Below are 19,631 nucleotides of genomic sequence, written 5' to 3' on the forward strand. Positions count from 1 at the left end.
AAAACATCGCACACTTATATTGAACATCGCACATAAATGTAAAAGATAACAAACACATATTGAACATCAAACATATATATTGTGAAACATTGAATTTTGCAACGTTTGACACGCCATAGGAAACAATCCAAATATTTCAATGAACATTTTCTTGCAATGTATTTATTAATTTACATAAAACTGCAAATACTAAATTAAATATAAAATATAAATAACATACAATGTGTTAATTTTTAGATAAAATATTAAGGACTCCTGAACCCAAATGGAGATTGGTTGTTTCAGTTTGATGAGTGTTCATTTTGAGTTTAGTTCGAGTAACGCAAGTCCATAAATAAATAAATAAATAAATACGCATTTGCACGCAAGGGGGTCGAAAAAGCTCTCGTCTGAGCCGAATTACCATTTTACCGATGCTCGTATTAAGCTAGTTTTATCCCTCATAGGAATGTGCACGCTTAGGTCGGGACTATGCTTTTCTGAACCAGAATCTCGTCGTTACTGCATGAACTCGTAATATCGAGAGTCGACTGAAGGAGTTTAGAGCAAATGACATACATGATGTATTTTTTTTTAGATTCAATGTAGGCGTATATTTTTCCATGACGTATTTCAGATTTACAGTGAAGTTTAGTGGGCAGGACAAGTTTTGATTGTGCTTCCGCTTAGAATATAGACCGTGAGTTCAACAGAGTCAGAGCAATTTTGTCACCCTTGGATTTTTCTATTGTTGGCACGGAGGACCTGCCGGCAAAGCAATCAACATGCCACGTTTCGTTAATGTTACCCTTCTATGAGTAATAAAAAAGTACAGGTAACTCAACACATGCACAACGAAAACATTACTCATGGTGGGTGAATCATTTTGTCGTGCCTTACTTCCGATTTGCGGTGCCTAACTGTTTTTTTTTTCTTCTTCAAATTCAAGGATGCATAATTGCCTTTCTCGATTGAAACCAGTGCAACTATAATAGTGTTCACATTGGACCTTTTTTTGGGGGGGGTAAAAAAACTAACTGAAACTGTTGTCGACTTTAGCCAAATTAAGTCCAGTGCGGACAGAAGGTATAAACTTCCCTACTATTAAAGTGTCGACTGTCGATTGTAAATTTTACGTTCCGCGTCATAAGTAGACCTGCGGATAATTTACACAGCAAATGAAATCCATTGAAATCGGTAGAAATTCTAATAGTGTTTACATTTGACCTCTTGTTTTGGTAAAAAAAACTAACTGAAACTGTCGCCGACTGAACCAAATTAAGCCCATTGCGAACCGACGATAAACTTCCTAAATCGTCGAGTGTTGACTGTATTGTAAATTTTGAGAGAAACTCGAAAAATCACCGGGAGTACATCTTTAAAGACGATACATTTGAACTTGGCTCGTCGGCTGCATGTCTATAGTCTTCAATTCAATGTGTCAGTGGTTCACGGTTTACTTGACCCAAATGTTCTCTCCGTTTTCTTCTTTTTTTCCCCACCCAAGGCGACAAGTACATGCACGTGTTGGACTTCACCGATGTAACAGCTCCAACCGTGCTCCACCACGCCCGCCTGCCGTCGAAGGGCAACGACGTGGAGTACTGTGGAGGGCTCGTCGGGGTGGCGCTGGACGGCCAGCCCGGTACCGTCCAGCTGTACCGTCGCTACGACCGGCAATCTGGCCAGCTTCAGCTCGTGGCGAACATCTCCGGTGAGTTTTCGCTCGTCGCAAGCCATTTCTTCTTCACCCACCCCCCCCCCCTCCCCAAAAAGGAAGGAACTCACTTCATTGTGTCGTGAGTAGGCCGCTTGCTCTTATAATGTACATGTACGTACATTTCGTGCGCACACAATCCGAAGGTGCTACTGCTTACCCCAGGTGGTCACTTATAGTAAAAATGTTACCCGCTGTGGCAAAATGGGAAATGTCCCCCAGAATCTTGTTTTGAGTAATCGACGCCTGAAGTACGTGAAAAATCATGTCCAGGTCGTTTTTTGGTATTTTGTATTTTTGAGTAGCCAAGGCATCCAAGATTCACACTGTACATCTTTGTTGGGGGAAAATACTCCCAAAACTGGAAAAGCTAAAACAACGTTTTTCACTGCCGTTGACGGCGCAATGCACATTTTTTTTTCAAAGCCGTTTTTCTCAAAATGAGGTCTTTGGATTAAATTAAGCCACAGAAATAAATTTGGTATCATTGGAAAGCTATTGATTTGCGCTTTAACATCATTTACCCACTGAACTGAAACTTCACCAGGTTAAGTTTTGAACATTAATTCGTCTTTGGATTTTGACTGGCGTTATAAATGCATGAAGATCAAATGATCCTATATGTCATTACGAAAAATCAACTCAGGAAACCAACACGGGGTATCAGATCGCTTTCAGACAGACGTGTTGACCTCACCACTCAATTTGCCAAAAACTTGCATACCTCTGAAAAACACCGTCACATGCTTCCCAACCTAAGACTCTCTCTCACCAAACTAAATCTCAGGAACTCCAACCACCTTACCATGCCTCGTATCTATACTCAGAGATATAAACAATCTCCTGTCCCCACTATGATCAGATTAATTAATTCTCAGTAGTTGTGGTTTTTAGGTGTTCATATACATGTAATTGTTCCTCCTATCTTATTCTATTTTAATTACTCAAATTTTATCTGTAATGTGAGTCACTGTTATTGTTTTTTATCTGTTCAAGCTTTTCTGTTTGCATGTATGTAATGCTTAGCAATCATTGTAAATATTAATTATTACTGTAAACCAAATATTTTTAGTCCTTGTACTTTTTCTTTGGTCACCATTTTTTTTTTTTACAATAAAACTGAAATGAAATGAATGAATGAATGAATGAATGAATGAATGAATGAATGAATGAATGAATGAATGAATGAATGAATGAATCGCAAACATTCACATAATATTTCAGAGCCCGTGCACTGCGTCCAGATGCCTAATTTCAATCGTCTTTTAGCTCTGATTTCCGAAGTAATTATCTTTCTTCCTTTTGCCATCCGCATGAAGTTGGCAGTCGACCGGACATGTTGAAGTTCACCCACGACTGCAGGACGATCGTAGTGGCGAACGAGGGCGAGCCGTACGAGGACGCGGGCTACATCGTCGACAACGAAGGCACGGTGTCGATCATCCATCTCGACAACCTCGATACGGCCGTTCCGGATGCCGTCAGTCTTGACTTCAAGTCGTTTAACGATCGGTGGGTGATAATTTTTTTTTAATGTTCTTTGATGACTGACCGAGTCACTGACTATATTGAGCCTTCATGTAAAATAGTCCTAAATTGCGACTTTCAGATTCAGCTCGACCAGCAAGCCTAGTCTTACTTTTACAATGAATGTCCTACGTCAACGCTTTAAGGTTTTAAGTTTTACCAGTTTACCTTATGTCGTTAGAACAATCAGGTCAGCAATTCACTGCTCAATTGCTGTGGAATTGTGGCGATCAACTCATTCTCCATGACGATTATTACGAGTAATAGCTTGCACAATGCATGGCATTGACGGCTTGTACTTAAAGCGCTCGCCTCTCACAACTGTGGCCCGGGTTTGATTTCCAGCTCGGACCATATGTGAGTAGAGTTGTTCGTTGATTCAATTGTGTGCCACGAGGGTTTTTCTCCGGGCTCTCCGGTTTTCCTCCCTCCGCAAAAATCAACACTTAGGGCCTATAGACCTGGCTGTGCTCCGTGACTGGTCAGACATGGGTAGTATGGCGGCTGCCTATCTTACATGCATCCGGCTCGGCCACGTTGTAGCTGCGTTCTTCGCAATTCAGCTTCTCAGCTGCAAATAAAGATGGTTAGCTCCCAAAATTATTATTACTTGGGACTTTCGTAATACAAGCTCGATTGCACCGTATATACGCAGTGCTTTCGAAGAAGACAAGCTTGTGGGAAGAAATTCGCGCTCGCTCAAATGGGACTCGAACCAACGACCTCTGATGTAAACCATTGGGCTTGCTGTCTTACCTTGTTGGTTCGAATCTCATAGAGCAGCGGCTACAACAGTCATCGACCTTTGATTGATAAAATAGTTATCTTAATATATTGGGTGGTTCGACAATTTGCATGGAGTTTCAATAAGCAGTGCTGTGTAAACTACTTGTAAAGGCTGTGGGTAGAAATAGAAAAACAAACCAGAAATACAAATTAAATATTCCATTATTACATGAATAACAGCGGCTTGAAATAATTAAGAAGCGTCCTGAATGCTTTCTCCTGAATGTTTCACCGTTTTTAGAGCGGATGAATACGTTCGGCGTGGAGTGAGATGGCCGTACAGGGGAGAATTGGGCCGAAGCGCCAACAACTTCTCACAGTCCCTGGAGCCGGAGTATATCACCATCAACAAGCAGGACACGAAAGCCTACATATGCCTGCAGGTAAATCATCCCGTTGAACAATTTACAGTTTTGACTTGGGTTTTCTTGTGATTGTTTGTTTGGCCTGGATCTAAACATTGCACTGGGGTCGGGGTTAGGTATTAAGAGGCGGGAATTATGATGGAATGTTGCCCAGAGATACACACACTTTTTCAGTGGCGTAATTCTGTGCCGGGGACTGGCAAGGGCGGATCGGGGGGGGGGGGGGGGACAACGGGGGCTATTCCCCCCACCCCCTCCCCCAAAAAACCACGAACACATTTTTTTTAAAGTGACGTCGCAAAAAAGGCAGGCACTGCGTACACCACCATCTTTTCCTCAACAAAAAATTGGTTAAGGGGCCGTTCACAATTATCAACATTTTCACGAGCGTACAAACCGTACGCTGGGGGGGGGGGGGGGGTTAATGGCCGCCGTACGCTTTTTTTTTTTAAACGTCGATCTGTTTTCTCGCCCGTCGCGACAGCCGCAACCGATGCCGATGGCGCCCCACGCCAGGCCCCCGCATTGCATGCCATGAACGTATTGTGTACAGCATGCGCGGCATTGTCCTACACACGTACATGAAAATGTACTGTATGTACATGTATAGTCCGTATCCACTGCGTGTTTTTAACGGCCGGTGTCACATTAAAATCCGACTCCTATGAAAATCGGACCCCTTTTATTGGTTAATCCCTCGCACGTGACAGGTCACTCTCCCCAAACGATCCTAAAAATAGCATAGTATCGTACTCACGCGTGCGCACTACTACCAATGAGTCCACATTTCATTGAGTCGGATATTCACGCTACACCTGTCGAACAACACCGGCAGTCGACGCACTAGCAATGGCGGACAATAAATATTCTAGCCGCGCTGTTGACTTGTATGATCAATTGTTGAAATTCCTCATTCGACAAGGATGTATTGTCCACAAGAATCCGACCAACAAATACATGGAGTTTGTAAATGCTTTTGTGTTTGTGAATATTCAACGCAAACGAGCAGATGTTGTGTGTGAGGGCTAGAGATTGTGGCGGAATGCAGACGTGAAAAGCTGTTCGACGAAGTAGTTGATCAAGCGTTATCAAAAGTTACAAAAACCCTTTAAATCACATGCAAGTGATAGACTTGTGTGAAAAAAATCAACATTTTGTTCGTACACTTTTAGGGGGGGGGGGGTCTTGAAAAAGCGTACTCTTTGTACACTTGTGAAAATGTTGATAATTGTGAACGGCCCCTAAAAAGTGGTCAGAAATTGCCTCAGATCACACCACAGAGCATCCAGAATCTCAATTTTTTAAAAGAGGACACCGTGCTGGCCGTTTTCGACCAGCACTCTTCGAATAAGAGTTGCAGCATATATCCGACGTGTCAAAAGACATTCTACACTGACATATATAGTAAATAATTTCATGCAGGAAAATAACGCGGTGGCTGTGGTGGATCTGATATCAGAAACGATCGTGGATATCTACCCTTTCGGCTTCAAGTCCTGGAAAAACTACCTGCTTGATGCAAGCGATAAAGACTCAGGTAATTAAAAGACCTGTCTGCTAAGAGATATTTCTAAAACTGCATGCAGTAAAATATAATGGAATTTTTATTTGCCGAAATTAACACGCAAAAACATCCATTTCAAAAGTTAATTAGGATCAGCATAACTTACCAACTTTTGGGAAGAATTTGTCAAAGGATTTAGGCACTTGGTAGTTTGACCAACATCGGGAATAAACTCGTTTTTTTTTCAAGTGTGAAGGAACATTAAACCGAAGCAATTTCAAAGAAGGATTTTAAAATATATATACATGTGTATATATATTGTCATGTCGGTCCATCATTGTACTCCATATCTAGTGAATGACAGTTTGGCAAAGAGTGACATTATAGACTTTTATCATGATGCCACCATTTCAGTCATGTTCCCTCTGTATCCTATAACAGTACTGAATAATGATGTTTTGTGCCAAAAGGAACCAGACTATTTTCCCTTCCAGCCTCGCTTTGGTTACGTTGATTTGTAAGGGAAAATCCAAATGGCCGCAACATGATAATGGTCTATAGGACTGATTTTGGTCAGGGTCCATTACAAGTCCAGTCACAAGAATCACAAGTCCAGTCACAAGTAACAGTGGATGAACAATAACAAATGGATGCCTTTAACACAAGACTAACATTGTGAGAGGAGGAATTGTGATGGACTTGCAGGGACCTTTACCGATTTTGGTAAAAAAACAAAATGGGGAAAGACTGACAGATCTCAATACTGGGTTTTGACCTTCGCCAGCGTAAGACCGTGCGTCAACATTACATTGTTGTTCTTAGTTAGCCTTGGATCAAAACGACAAACGGAATACGATAAATTACAGTATTTCGTCATAACTTTAAGTTTTGTCTTGCCTGCGTGCAGTATATTCAGTCCTCATTATGTACACGGGCGTTGGAGCCACACCAGTACATACCTAGACATATAAATCTCTGGGACACATAAATCAGCACCTAGGTATTTTTGGCATTACCACATGACTAGCACGGTATGGCAACTGCAATCCACACTGTAAATTTATAATATTTTGCTTCCAGGGATCAACTTGGAGTCCTACGACATCTACAGCATCTACCAGCCGGACACTATCGCGTTCATGGAGATGGGCGGTGTCGAGTATATCGTCACGGCCAACGAGGGCGACGACATGGAACTCCAGGCGGGAAATGAAGAGTGGGAAGAAAGCCAGAGAGGGAATGATTTTGTAAAGGGTAACTTTTATTTAAAAAAAAAAATCGCACAATGCATTCTCAATGTTTTGAAATTACTGAAAGGTCTTCTACGATCACCATCTGGGAATGCGTTTCTGTGGTAATAAGTGCATATAGTTTTATGAGTCCTTGAGCAGGATAGTTTGCTGCAATTCTACATCTCATATGATAGTTCGATCCAGTTGAAACCGGTTGAACTGGTTTCAAGTTCAAACCGGTTGAACTGGTTTCAACTGGTTTATCAACTGGTACAATGTGAACTTGAAATTGGTGACTGGCTTTGAATTGGTTAAACCTACTTTGAAAAAATGGTTGGTTTTGAACCAGTTAAACCAGTTCAAAATCAGTTATTCCGATTCAAAACCGGTCACCAATTTCCAGTTCAACTGGTTTCAACAGGAATTTTCACCTGGGACTCAACACTAGCTATAGGGTAGTTGTGAGATGAAAATAGCCAGGGCAGTTGTGGGCGAAACACGAAGGATTAAAATATTGTATTCCTCCATGGGTAAAAGGACAGAGTCGATTAGTAAACATGCGCATTGATTCAGGGACAGTTTTGCGCTGCGAATCGGTATTTTGCGGCTGCACACTATCCAACGAACATGTTTGCTGTAGGCCCTAGGCCTTAATTGCGGCTGATTATTCAAAAATAAAGAGGGACTCAATTTTCAATTCTGTGGCAGAGAATCAGCTGTCTGACCAGGTTCCCAGCGAAGTGCGAAGCGCCCTCGCTGACAAGGAGAAGTTAGGTAAGTGGTAGGTAGAAGTTTGTGGAAACTACACCAATGTTCGATCTTTCTACAAATTTTTTTTTTTTAAAAGGAATAATCACAGAAAGATTTCAATTTGTCAAAAAGGTCATTTGAATCTCTTGTTTTTTTTTCTATGGTGTGGCCTACTTTATAAAACAGGCAGAAATGATTGAAACACTTCAATTCCAAACTTGCCACAGAATTACTCTTAGAAAATGGACCACTTAGTGTTGTCTGGTTGTTTAATAATCCAGGAATTTTTCAATTTTTAGGACGGCTACAGTTCAGCACGGTCGACGGCCGCAACCCGCAGAACACCAGCGAGTTTGACAGGCTGTACTTCTACGGCGGCCGCAGCGTGTCCATATTCCGTGCCGACGACTTCTCGTTGGTGTACGACAGCGGAGACGAGATCGCACGTCGGCACGCGGGGGCCTACCCGGAGCTGTTCAACGCCGACTACCTCAGTCGCGATCCGGCTAGTGACTCGCCGACAGACACCTTCGACAAGCGGTCTGATAACAAGGTTAGCTTAATAGTTATGACGCTGCAACAGACCGATTAAGTGTGAATTTTTGACTCTATCCGTGACAGTAAAACCTGACTTTTCTTTTTATTCTTGGCATTTAATTGATACGAGTACACATTGCACATGCAACTCTTGAATTCACATTGATTATTTAAAATTTGAAATATGTGTGTATCAACCTTTCTTTTCTGCATTGACTTTGTACATCAGGGTACAGAACCCGAAGCCGTGGAGCTGGGAGAGATCAACGGCAAGCGCGTACTGTTCGTCGGTAACGAGCGGACGTGCGCCCTCATGGTCTACGCTTTCGAGAGCGACTCAATCGTGCCGGTCTTTCAGTCCATCCATCGGTTCGGGGAGTCGCGGGGGGCCTTCTCCGACCTCTACGACGGGAGGAAAATCGGGAACCTGGACCCAGAGGACCTCAGGTACTTTAAATTGTTCTTTTTGTTTAGTTGTGGTTCCAAAAGTTGCTAATGCTGGTTAGGTCCGACAGACGCGGATCCAAAGGTGGTGCTCTGACTCAATTTTGTTTTCATAGAAATTACAAAAAAAATAAGAAGAATGCCCCCCCGCTCTGACCCCCACAATCATTATACTGGCAATAATGTCCGCATGTGCACAACATTCGGACCGGGCCAGCTGGGTTCATGCGGGCCATGCAGTGCATTTTTTTAAAATGTAATTCTTGAAAATACACCTTTCTGTCTCATTTAACCTTATTGAGTGGTCGGGTACAACCCGACCACTCTTTGGATTTGTTGCGATTAATCTTTATTTCTTTCTTTCTTTTTTTTCTGCATAGCACGTTTCCGCGGGTTTTCTCCTAAACGGTATATGATATGAACTTGTACCTTTGAACATATATTGACCCTCATTCCGGGTGGTGCATATTACACTGACGTCACTATGACGTCATCGGGTGTCAAATTACAAGCGATTTTCGTTGAAAAAATGACGATCTTCTTTTATCTATAACTCTGCAACAAAATGATCAATTATGCTCCAACCTTGTAATCAGATAAACCATAAATTGATAAACATTTTTTGTTGTGTACGTGAACTCGCTTGACCTTTACTTCCGGGTCTACCGGAAGGTCAAATTTAGGTGAATTCAAAATGAAGACATTAGCCTGAAATCGAAACAAAGCACAATTTCTTCCAAACGGTTTACGGTATGATCATAAAACCTACTGTGAACCTGTACCATGTTACGAAGATGTTATAACTGTTGTTACGTCATCAAAACGTCATCAGGTATCAAATTACAAGCGATTTGATTGCACGATTTGACAAAATACTTTGACCTATATCTCTTGAACTAAATAGGGTATCGTGTTCGTTTTTTCGTGAGGTTGTAGACGGTGCCTTGAGCAACATTTCTTATTCCCGGGCACAAAACTGCTTGACCTTTACTTCCGGTGTTACCGGGAGTGCAATAGAAACTGAATCTAACTCTAAAACGGAAGCATTTTCGTACAGACAAATACATTATTGAAGTGTTAAGTGAGGAATGCCAATCACAAAAACATTATTTTGACGTCATCCAAGAAAGGGCGCCCTCCAGCGGCACATGGAAAACAGTTTAATCTTTTAAAATGTTAAAACCCTTAATCAAATTTTTATGATATAATTGCCCCTATATATCCCGTGAGCAACCACAAATGAATTTGCAAGGTTTCATAATCATGACGTCATCAGACCGGAAATTACTGTAGGGAGAATTCAACAATGACCATTTTATTTTTAAAGTCATCATTTGATCCTTGTCTCATGACTTTGTTTTTTGCCCCCCCCCCCCAATGACATCTGTTACACTTAATATTGACCTTTTGCTTCTAAATACTGTGACGTCATCAAACTGGAAGTTAGCTGTTATTATTACATACACTTAATTTCCATATTTCCATGCATTATTTTTACTTAATGATAAACAAGTGTCCTCCCTTCCCTGTTTTGACTGATGACGCCATCAAACCGGAAATAACTTGTACTCAAACTGTTAACTGAAATTTATCATACCTTAAAAGACGCATTCTTTTTGTGAAAAATAATTGGAACTGGAAATGTTGAAGTTCTTGGTCCGTTGTTTCTGACATAAACATATTCATAACTTAATTAGACAATGTCTAATGAAATGGTTGTCTACCCGACCACTCTGCGTTTGTAACAACAAACGCGAACCTCTAGTTTTCAATTCTTTATCGTTTTTCCATTTTCATGGGTATTTGGATGCCTTTTGGGTTTTTATTCTAATGCGAATTTCCAAGAGACATGATGAGTGTGAGGCAGACACAAGAACCTCACTGACACCTGATTACTTTATCACGACGAAAATCTTCGGCCTACATCTTCAGGCGGTAGCCCAAGTGTGTGCCCAGTCTGAAGTCGATCGGATTCACGAAAGTCTCGAAGTGTATATGTGGGTGGAAGAAAACGTGTACAAAACCTATGGAAAGGAGTCTGGAAAAAGGAAAACAATCAATTAAGGGAGGGGGAGAGAGTAAAAAAAAAAACTTTAACGAAAACAAGAGCTGTTTCGGAGCATGTACACTGAAAAATTTCCCGGGTATAATTTACCCAAGAAATTAAGGGTGAAAACTGCAACTACCCCAAATTAGGTTGTTCTTTTATCCAATTATAATTTCTGTTAAATTCAACAAAAAATTGTGGTCATACAAGACCAAATTTAATATGGTCTTGTATGGCTACAACTTTTGGTTGAATTTAACAGAAATTCTAACCCAAACAATTGGTTATAGAACAACCCAATTTAGGGTAGTTGCAGTTTTCACCGTTTCTTGGGTAAAATTAACCCAGGCAATTTTTCAGTGTATGGGCCTACTCCGAAACAGCCGAAGAAGTGCACTTTTCAAAAAAAATAACCAAAAAGGGACGTCATAATACATTTCAGACTGGAGTAGAAATTATGTTGCACAAAATGTGTTCCTAAGAAATGTTCATCTCAATGCATAAGTTTAACAGGGGATGAAGAATACTAAGGAAAATCAAACGGCATTTTGCCACATTGGGTAGCTTGTGACTTGATTGGATGACTTATGTACATGTACTTCGAGTGATTGGCTCGTGTTGACTTAATTTAAAATTCTGCTCCTACTTGTTTCGACTGGTTTGGCTAGGTTTATCAAGGCATCCGACACGCCACTCGGGAAGCCATTGCTTCTGGTTACCAGCGCGATTGGTGGCACCGTGGCCATGTACGAGGTTGTAGATAGCGATGCTGACACCGGTGACAGCGATGCTCATGGTGAGCGGCCCATTCTCCTTCCCAGAATTCAACCAAAATTGTATGCAGTCCCAAACCACAATATTAGCCTTTTTATGAGACACACGAAGAGGGCGCTACAATGTACAGTCGAACACCTTTATAACAAGGTCCTTGGGACTCGACCAATTAACAGTATTGGAAAACAAAGGAAAACAAAGAAAACCAAAGACTTGTGACCTAACATTTCGCTTGTTATAAGCATGACGTTGTACATGTACATGTATTAACAGTGCTCTTCTTATCAGGGTTCGACTGTACATGTACATTTGTAATTCGTTTGGGTAACGCCAACAGAGTTTAACCAAATCAAATAGCGCCCTCCTGTTGTTTCAACCAAGGTTAAACAAAATGTACATTTCCTCACATGCCATAGCTTTCGGGAAATTAAATATTCGGATTTAGTTCCTTTGGGGGGGGGGGGGCGGAATCTTTAATTCATCTTTAAATGTCTGTTAAATTAAATTTCATAATGGGAAAAGCGAGTTTAGATGGTTTTATCGAAATGAATCTCCACTGAACAAGTGAGCTTTAAAGACCCGTTCTTCAAACCATGGAGCTATCATTGTGCCAGCCCCCCCCCCCCCAAGTATAGCTTATATTCTGGGGTTTGTGGAGACATAGGAAAGACTTCCATATCTGGCCATCACTAATTTTGCCCTTCAGTGACCTATTAGCAGGGAAAATATCCATTGCAAGAACATGTACATGTTACTGAGAAAACACTTAGAAATTTTCCAGACCAGTCTCATACGGTTTGTGCACAGGGTGTCAAGTGATGGCCAGATATGGGAATCTTTCCGTGAATCACAGCGTACTTACAGGAGTACATGTCGTACTTTCACACGCCATTACGCTTTTTGTTGATTAAACTCAGAGTGCCGCCCTCAGTAAAGAACAAGTTTGATATTCGCTTTACCTGTTGTTTCGGTCTTAAGTTCCCAATTTTTATAACCCAAAATAAGGATGACAAATTGCTATTTTAATAAACTTTCACTCCTACAGTGGTCTTGAGCCCCATCTCCACCGTGTACATACCGTACGGTTACTCGTCTGATGACACGGCCAGATACGGCCTAGGTGAAGGAGCTAGCGAGCAGAGCGCCTACGATCCGGCTAACGCTATGGTTTATACTGTTGGTAAGTTCATACCAAATTTGTGTGCCAGTCATTTTTTTGTGCGCCATTTTGTCATGAAAATTGAAATTTACACCGAATGTCTTATTTTTTTGCAGTTTGAAACAAGTCAGGTAAAGACGCCTCTTTTTTCATCATGTATCAATGACGACCAGTCATTGCAGAAGTGTTGAAAAGATATGAATCTGGGGCAGAGAAACATTTCCAAATTTGTTAGAAAATACTTTTGAAAGTGCACTCGACACTCCTTAGACAGAACAACACCATGTAGAAGGCACAAAGAAAAACTAGACAAATATATTGTACTGCTGTTTCCTTGTTTATTTGATAATTTAATGTCGACCCATATTTTCGCCTGGCTCTTGTGTATGTCAAGAAAAAGGATATATGAAAGTTGTTTTTTGTTTGTTTTTTAAACAAGGTAAAAATAACCACAAAAATATGTTTGGGATTTCAGGCACGTCTTCAAAAATAAAGCATTCAAGCAGGTTTTGTTGCATGAAAAGTAAAATGGGGAGCAACTATAAAAATGCAGTACTTGAAACAGTAAACAAATGCTTTGTGAATATCGCAGTTAAAATTTGAGAACAAAATTTCTGATTCTGAAACCGATGTTTGGATCATCGACAGATGACATAAGGTTGACGTTTTCGCAGTCCAGTTCTTGTAACTGATTGACAGTTTGATAACTTTGATGTGGATACATGTACTTGTGTCGATATCTACCCTGTCCTATTACATTGTGTATACATTTATGCTGCTGCATCAGTTCTTATGTTGTTAATGTTGCTGGAGCAGTTTAAGCCTCTTCATCTCCCTCGCCTTCTTCCTCATCAAACTCGCCCTCCTCCTCGGCTGTGGCATCCTGGTACTGCTGGTACTCAGACACCAAGTCGTTCATGTTGCTCTCGGCCTCAGTGAACTCCATCTCATCCATACCCTCACCGGTGTACCAATGCAAGAAAGCCTTGCGCCTGAACATAGCGGTGAACTGCTCAGAGATGCGCTTGAACAGCTCCTGGATGGCCGTGCTGTTGCCGATGAAGGTGACAGCCATCTTCAGACCACGGGGCGGGATGTCGCAGACAGCGGTCTTGACGTTGTTGGGGATCCATTCCACGAAGTAGCTGCTGTTCTTGTTCTGCACATTCAGCATCTGCTCGTCGACTTCCTTCATGGACATGCGGCCACGGAAGATGGCAGCCACGGTCAGGTAGCGGCCGTGGCGTGGGTCACAGGCGGCCATCATGTTCTTGGCGTCAAACATCTGCTGGGTCAGCTCGGGAACGGTCAGGGCACGGTACTGCTGGCTGCCTCGGCTGGTCAGGGGGGCGAAGCCTGGAATGAAGAAGTGGAGACGGGGGAAGGGGACCATGTTGACAGCGAGTTTGCGGAGATCGGCGTTTAGTTGACCGGGGAACCTGAGGCAGGTTGTGATGCCGCTCATGGTGGCAGACACGAGGTGGTTGAGATCGCCGTAGGTTGGGGTGGTCAGCTTCAGGGTACGGAAGCAGATGTCGTACAGGGCCTCGTTGTCGATGCAGTAGGTCTCATCTGTGTTTTCTACAAGCTGGTGGACAGAGAGGGTGGCGTTGTAGGGCTCCACCACAGTGTCTGATACTTTGGGAGAAGGCACAACGCTGAAGGAGCACATCATACGGTCTGGGTACTCCTCACGGATCTTGCTGATGAGAAGTGTTCCCATTCCCGAACCGGTGCCTCCACCAAGGGAATGAGTAAGTTGAAAGCCCTGGGGAAATAAAGAACATTGAATTATATTAAAATTCTGCATTAAAAATAACTGAAATAAAACAAGACAATCAAGTAAGGTGGTCTGTGTGTGTGTTCTTGTTCTGTTTTCATGGTATCCACATCATCTCATGAGAGATAGGCCAAGAGCTGGACAGCAACACTACCTTGTGTTTTCATTTGCAAGAAAGTACATGTATACAGCATTTTATCTGACCCTGTCTTCGAATATGACCCTCAAGAATAATTTTGAAACAGAAAAGCCATAATAGTGGAGCTCTACCCACCTGAAGACAATCGCATCCTTCAGCCTCCTTCCGGACCACATCCAGCACTGAGTCGACCAGCTCAGCCCCCTCTGTGTAGTGGCCCTTGGCCCAGTTGTTGCCGGCACCGCTTTGCCCGAAGACAAAGTTGTCGGGTCTGAAGATCTGGCCAAAAGGACCAGAGCGGACGGAGTCCATGGTGCCGGGCTCCAGATCGACCAGGACGGCGCGGGGCACATACTTGCCACCGGTGGCCTCATTGTAGTACACGTTGATGCGCTCCAACTGCAGGTCGGAGTCACCGTGGTATGTGCCGGTGGGGTCGATGCCATGTTCGTCTGAGATCACCTCCCAGAACTGTGAATAGATAGAAGAAAAAAATCAACCTTAAAATCAAAGCTTCTTAAAATTATTCAAAAAAATATACCTCAAAAATTTTTAAATTTTTAACTAAAAAATGTTAGCAGTTTCTTCCAAAAAAGAGAAAACTCTTTTACATTTTTTTGCAAGTTAAAAATGATGCCCTGGGATGGATTTAAAAAGACATGAAGAAAAAGTATAAAGGAAAATCATAACTGGTGTCAAACCAAGCCTATTTTAAAGATTTCAATCTTTTTTTGTTTCTGTTACACAGTGAACATCATGATTATGTTGGAAAACTAAAACGAATCTGGGACTTAACACATTTAGGCCCTACATTGTACATGTACATGAATATGCTTCAACTGTTCTTTGATCTGTGTACTATTTCTTCTAATGGACCTTGCATTACTTGTTTATAACTAAGGCAATCCAGCTATAATGTCGGTGAATAGGTATCAATGGAAGCGCTTAGCTCAGTGAATAAACCTGAACAAGTTTTTTTCAAATCTTGTTCATCTATCATCTAAAAAGGTCAATGAGATTACAGTCTTGGAGTTTTGGATCATTTCTCTGGATGATTATTTAAATATCATGGTTATTTGGCTCTATCACGTACATTATATTTACTTTCATAACGCTGGATGAAATAGGATTAATTGTTAACAGCTAGCATTTTCCATCAAGTCCATTGTATCCGATTGAAATGCATACTCATTTAGTACATTTGGCAAATAAAAATAAAAAGACGGATAGCAATATTATTCTTTCCTTAGTTAGTACATGTACTAAAATTAAACATATTCATTCATATGAGTTGATTTCTCTGTAAATTCCATATCTTTTAGCTTTAATTTCCTAAGCACTTTCAATCTTAATTTTTTAAGGCCAGGTCTTAGTGCCCCTCGCCGTTACAAAAATAACCTGTCACTGAGTGTCAGGATTTTGTTCAATTGTCTCTTTTTTTTATGATTCATCTTACCAGAAAAATGCATAGCATTCGAAAGTACATTTTATTTTTAATCAACTTCGAAGCCATTTACATGTAGTTGATCTTTTAATAGTTTTATATTTCCAGAATGATTTGGAGAAATTATCTGTAAAACTGCACTAGCAATGACTAGTCCCAAATTCTATCCGTATTTGCCCTTTTGAAACTAGTTAAAAGCTTTCACGTGCGTGACCCACGGGTCACCATACCAAGAATTCCCCGCGTGAATATTTCCCAACTCGACTAGACACCAACATACAAAGTCCAATGGAAACTACGCCGCAGATTCACAGAGCGAACTGCCGACCAAACTACACATTAAAAATGCAGTCTCGCCGCGCCCCACACATGCCAGCGCCACTTCCTTTTGAATCGAAAGGCAGCAATATGCAGGCATTATGTATGCGCACAATTTATAAGGTCATGGATCGAACTCGCGATGCGAGACAACGGCCGACATGGTACTGCCACACAGTACACGTACACAGTTTCCGCATAATAATGGGGTCCTATCATGTGCATGTGGGGCCACATCCAAAATGCGTGGAGGCCTACCATTTACCCAATCATGTTCACGTTAGCACTAGCAGGTGCGTCGATTCCATACTGTAGCTAAACTCTCATTGTTTTTGGATATTTCCACGTACATATTATGAAACGACAGCTACATCAAACAATAAAATATCAGCCTTGCCCTGCCCTTTTTTACGACAGCGCAGACGAAACGAAAAGCTAAACCGTGGTAGTCATGCATGGCAGATGCCGTGTAGGCACACTCTCTGTGTCGGGTTGTGGTTTCGTTTCGGCGGGAATCGAGAGCAACAGTTTGGGTGAAAATTTTATATCGTCGATTTTTTTGCCTTCACTTACCTTGGCACCGATCTGGTTGCCACACTGGCCAGCTTGGACGTGGACGATTTCACGCATTTTGTATGATGAGCTTGGTAAAAGAGATTGAAGGGCTGCAAAATTCTGTCTGTTTTAGGAGAGCGGTTTCTCAGCGGTGCTGTCGCAATCGGTGTTGAGTTGAATATGAACGGTCTGTCGTTAGGCAACCGGCTTTTGAAACCGCGGCTTCAACGAGAAATACATCCGCTTACAGAAAGCAGTGCGGGCATGACGTCATGCACTTATTTAATCAACCTAAATCTGGTTATCGCTCATTTTTCTCGATCACAAAATATAATTGAGAAAAAATATGGTTTCAAGTTATGGAATTTGGTCCTGAAATGTTGTTGAAATGAATAATATTACAACAAAAACTAATATTCATCCGCTGATGTATTTATCGATGATTAGATGGTTCCCTGTCGGTAAACCGTGTGCTTCAATCGTATAAATTGGGAACCAGTCCACATCGAAAGGTGGCGGATAACCGCCTGCACAACCACGGGGTCTGACCCACCTGCCGGCGCCCATTGTGAGAAAAATATTTTGTCGCTATAGGAACTCTATGGGTATTGTCAAGTGCCGGTTAGCTACGACATGTCATTACGCATGCATGGTTGATTTTGAAAAGGGCTATAGTTGATGATTTTGTGGAAAGTGTTACTGCACACAACTAATATCAATAATTATAATGGCAATCTACATGAATATGATTTGTGCGTATATTGGGTTTGTGGCATTTTTTTCCTGCAGTGTTCAAAAACTGAACATGATTTTTAGTCATGCTAAATTGCGCAGTCGCCGGCACAGTATCTTTGTGGACCTGATATACTTCTTAATCTATATACACTGTATTCTTAAATGAGTTCTTGAATAAAAAGACAATTATATGAAATGCAAAATTTGAAAGGAACATGAGAAAACACGTACGAAAGCAAAAATCATATTTATATTCATAGGTCCTGCAGTTAACCATGGAGGTAGAATTCTACCTCCATGAGTTAACCAACTCGCATACATGTATATGACAGCAAGTTTTCATATATTAAGCACAATCTTTTAAGCAACACATATGACATTTTAATTGTGACCTCGTCCCAGATTTGAAATCTATCTGTCTGGATCCAGTTCCAGGAAATTGTTCCTGTGTATCCATCATGGATAACAGTACATGTATCTGAACGGCAGTCATTTTATGTTGATTATGTTGTGAGGTACATTTATTATGCGATACATGCATTATACATGTACTTGAGTGAACGTGTATGGAAAACCTTGAGGCCCCACCGTACAGGTCGCAGATTATCAAACAGGGGTGGTCGGAGAGACAACCTTGCGGTTGCCAAAGCACGAGCCATGGCAACCAGTCTTTATTCCAGTCGTTGTTTGCGGTGAGCTCACCGACTGCCTTATCTACATGTACATGTATATATTCAAATTGTATTCGTTAGTCTGTGAGTCATCTGCCAACGTGTATAATAATGATTTTTTTTTTATATCAACATTACAATCCCTTTACACATTCCAATAAGGTCAGCCGGACTGTTGTGATTTCATGATAACGAGATTTTCATGATAACAAGTTCGAAAGACTGAGTCACGGCAGATATATGGCTATGGTACAAGCATGGCATTTGGCACACAGTCAGAGTATGCCATGAGAAATATATTTGGCTATAGGGCCATCGCAGATTTGTCCTTAGCTAGGACAAACAAAATATAGCTAGAATAACATGCAATGGCAGCCATTTTGAAAATATTGAAAAAAATTGCTTGGTATTGTTTTATACCATGCTCTATGGTTCTACCTATACATGTATTTTTTTTTCAAAGTTTTTTAAAGGATAAATCTGGAATGGCCCTTTAGCTAAGTATCTTTCTTAAGACATACTCTGACAAATCTGGATTGGCCCACTAGCCAAATATCTGTCTACTCTAAGACATTCTCTGACTGTGTGCCAAATGCCATTCTTGTTTCATCAAACTATACACCCCTCCCCCGCCCCAACTTTCCCCCTATCTGCGCCCCACTGTTAGAGATGATGTGTCCGTCCTTTCTCTATACGTATAGAGCGGGCCCGTGGTGAACAAGTGACCGTGCCTTCTAACCAAGTTTTGATCAATAACTTTCAATAGGGGGCCTAACGGTATACCGTTGCATTGTTGCGCTTATCAATAAACTGTTATTGTGCGCTTGTTTACCTGTGCTACTGCAGTTCAATGCGTGAGTATTGATTCTTCCAGTCTTTATTTGTCAGAATGTCCAGTGCCTCAGTGTTGCTATGTCCTGAGTGCCTGTTGCTATGAGGGGGTTTAGCACGTGCTTCAAAATGTACAAAGGAATATAATTGCAAACATTAAAAAAATGCCAAATTATTATAAAATACCTTACTGGACTGTAAGTGAATGAAAATCTAAAGCATTCCGTAAAATGTGCTGGAAAGTGGTATTGTTGTATCAATTTCCAGCCATTGGTCGGCCGACCAGCGTTGGAAAAAAAACTGGCTTTTGTCAAATACTGCCCTCAATTTACCATAA

The 19,631-nt window shown here is 41.4% G+C and overlaps 2 protein-coding genes across 2 annotated transcripts in view; one reads left to right on the forward strand and one right to left on the reverse strand.

Annotated features, from left to right (window-relative positions):
- LOC119744441 overlaps positions 1-19,631 on the forward strand; it is a 45,958-nt gene that overhangs the window by 13,965 nt on the left and 12,362 nt on the right. The window contains exons 2-11 of the mRNA XM_038220369.1: positions 1,487-1,693; positions 3,016-3,208; positions 4,251-4,392; positions 5,797-5,911; positions 6,959-7,132; positions 7,819-7,884; positions 8,160-8,413; positions 8,627-8,844; positions 11,557-11,684; positions 12,708-12,842. Coding sequence (XP_038076297.1) covers positions 1,487-1,693; positions 3,016-3,208; positions 4,251-4,392; positions 5,797-5,911; positions 6,959-7,132; positions 7,819-7,884; positions 8,160-8,413; positions 8,627-8,844; positions 11,557-11,684; positions 12,708-12,842 — 1,632 coding nt within the window. The remainder of the gene's footprint in view (positions 1-1,486; positions 1,694-3,015; positions 3,209-4,250; positions 4,393-5,796; positions 5,912-6,958; positions 7,133-7,818; positions 7,885-8,159; positions 8,414-8,626; positions 8,845-11,556; positions 11,685-12,707; positions 12,843-19,631) is intronic.
- Positions 13,138-17,251, reverse strand: LOC119744442 (tubulin beta chain-like). The gene is made up of 3 exons (XM_038220370.1): positions 17,076-17,251; positions 14,876-15,211; positions 13,138-14,589 (listed from the first exon to the last, which is right to left on the reverse strand). Exons 1-3 carry the CDS (start codon positions 17,130-17,132, stop codon positions 13,639-13,641), a joined length of 1,344 nt encoding a protein of 447 aa, XP_038076298.1. The 5' UTR covers positions 17,133-17,251; the 3' UTR covers positions 13,138-13,638.

This window comes from Patiria miniata, unplaced genomic scaffold (assembly GCF_015706575.1).
Source record: "Patiria miniata isolate m_02_andy unplaced genomic scaffold, ASM1570657v1 HiC_scaffold_7, whole genome shotgun sequence".
Taxonomy (NCBI): Eukaryota; Metazoa; Echinodermata; class Asteroidea; order Valvatida; family Asterinidae; genus Patiria; species Patiria miniata.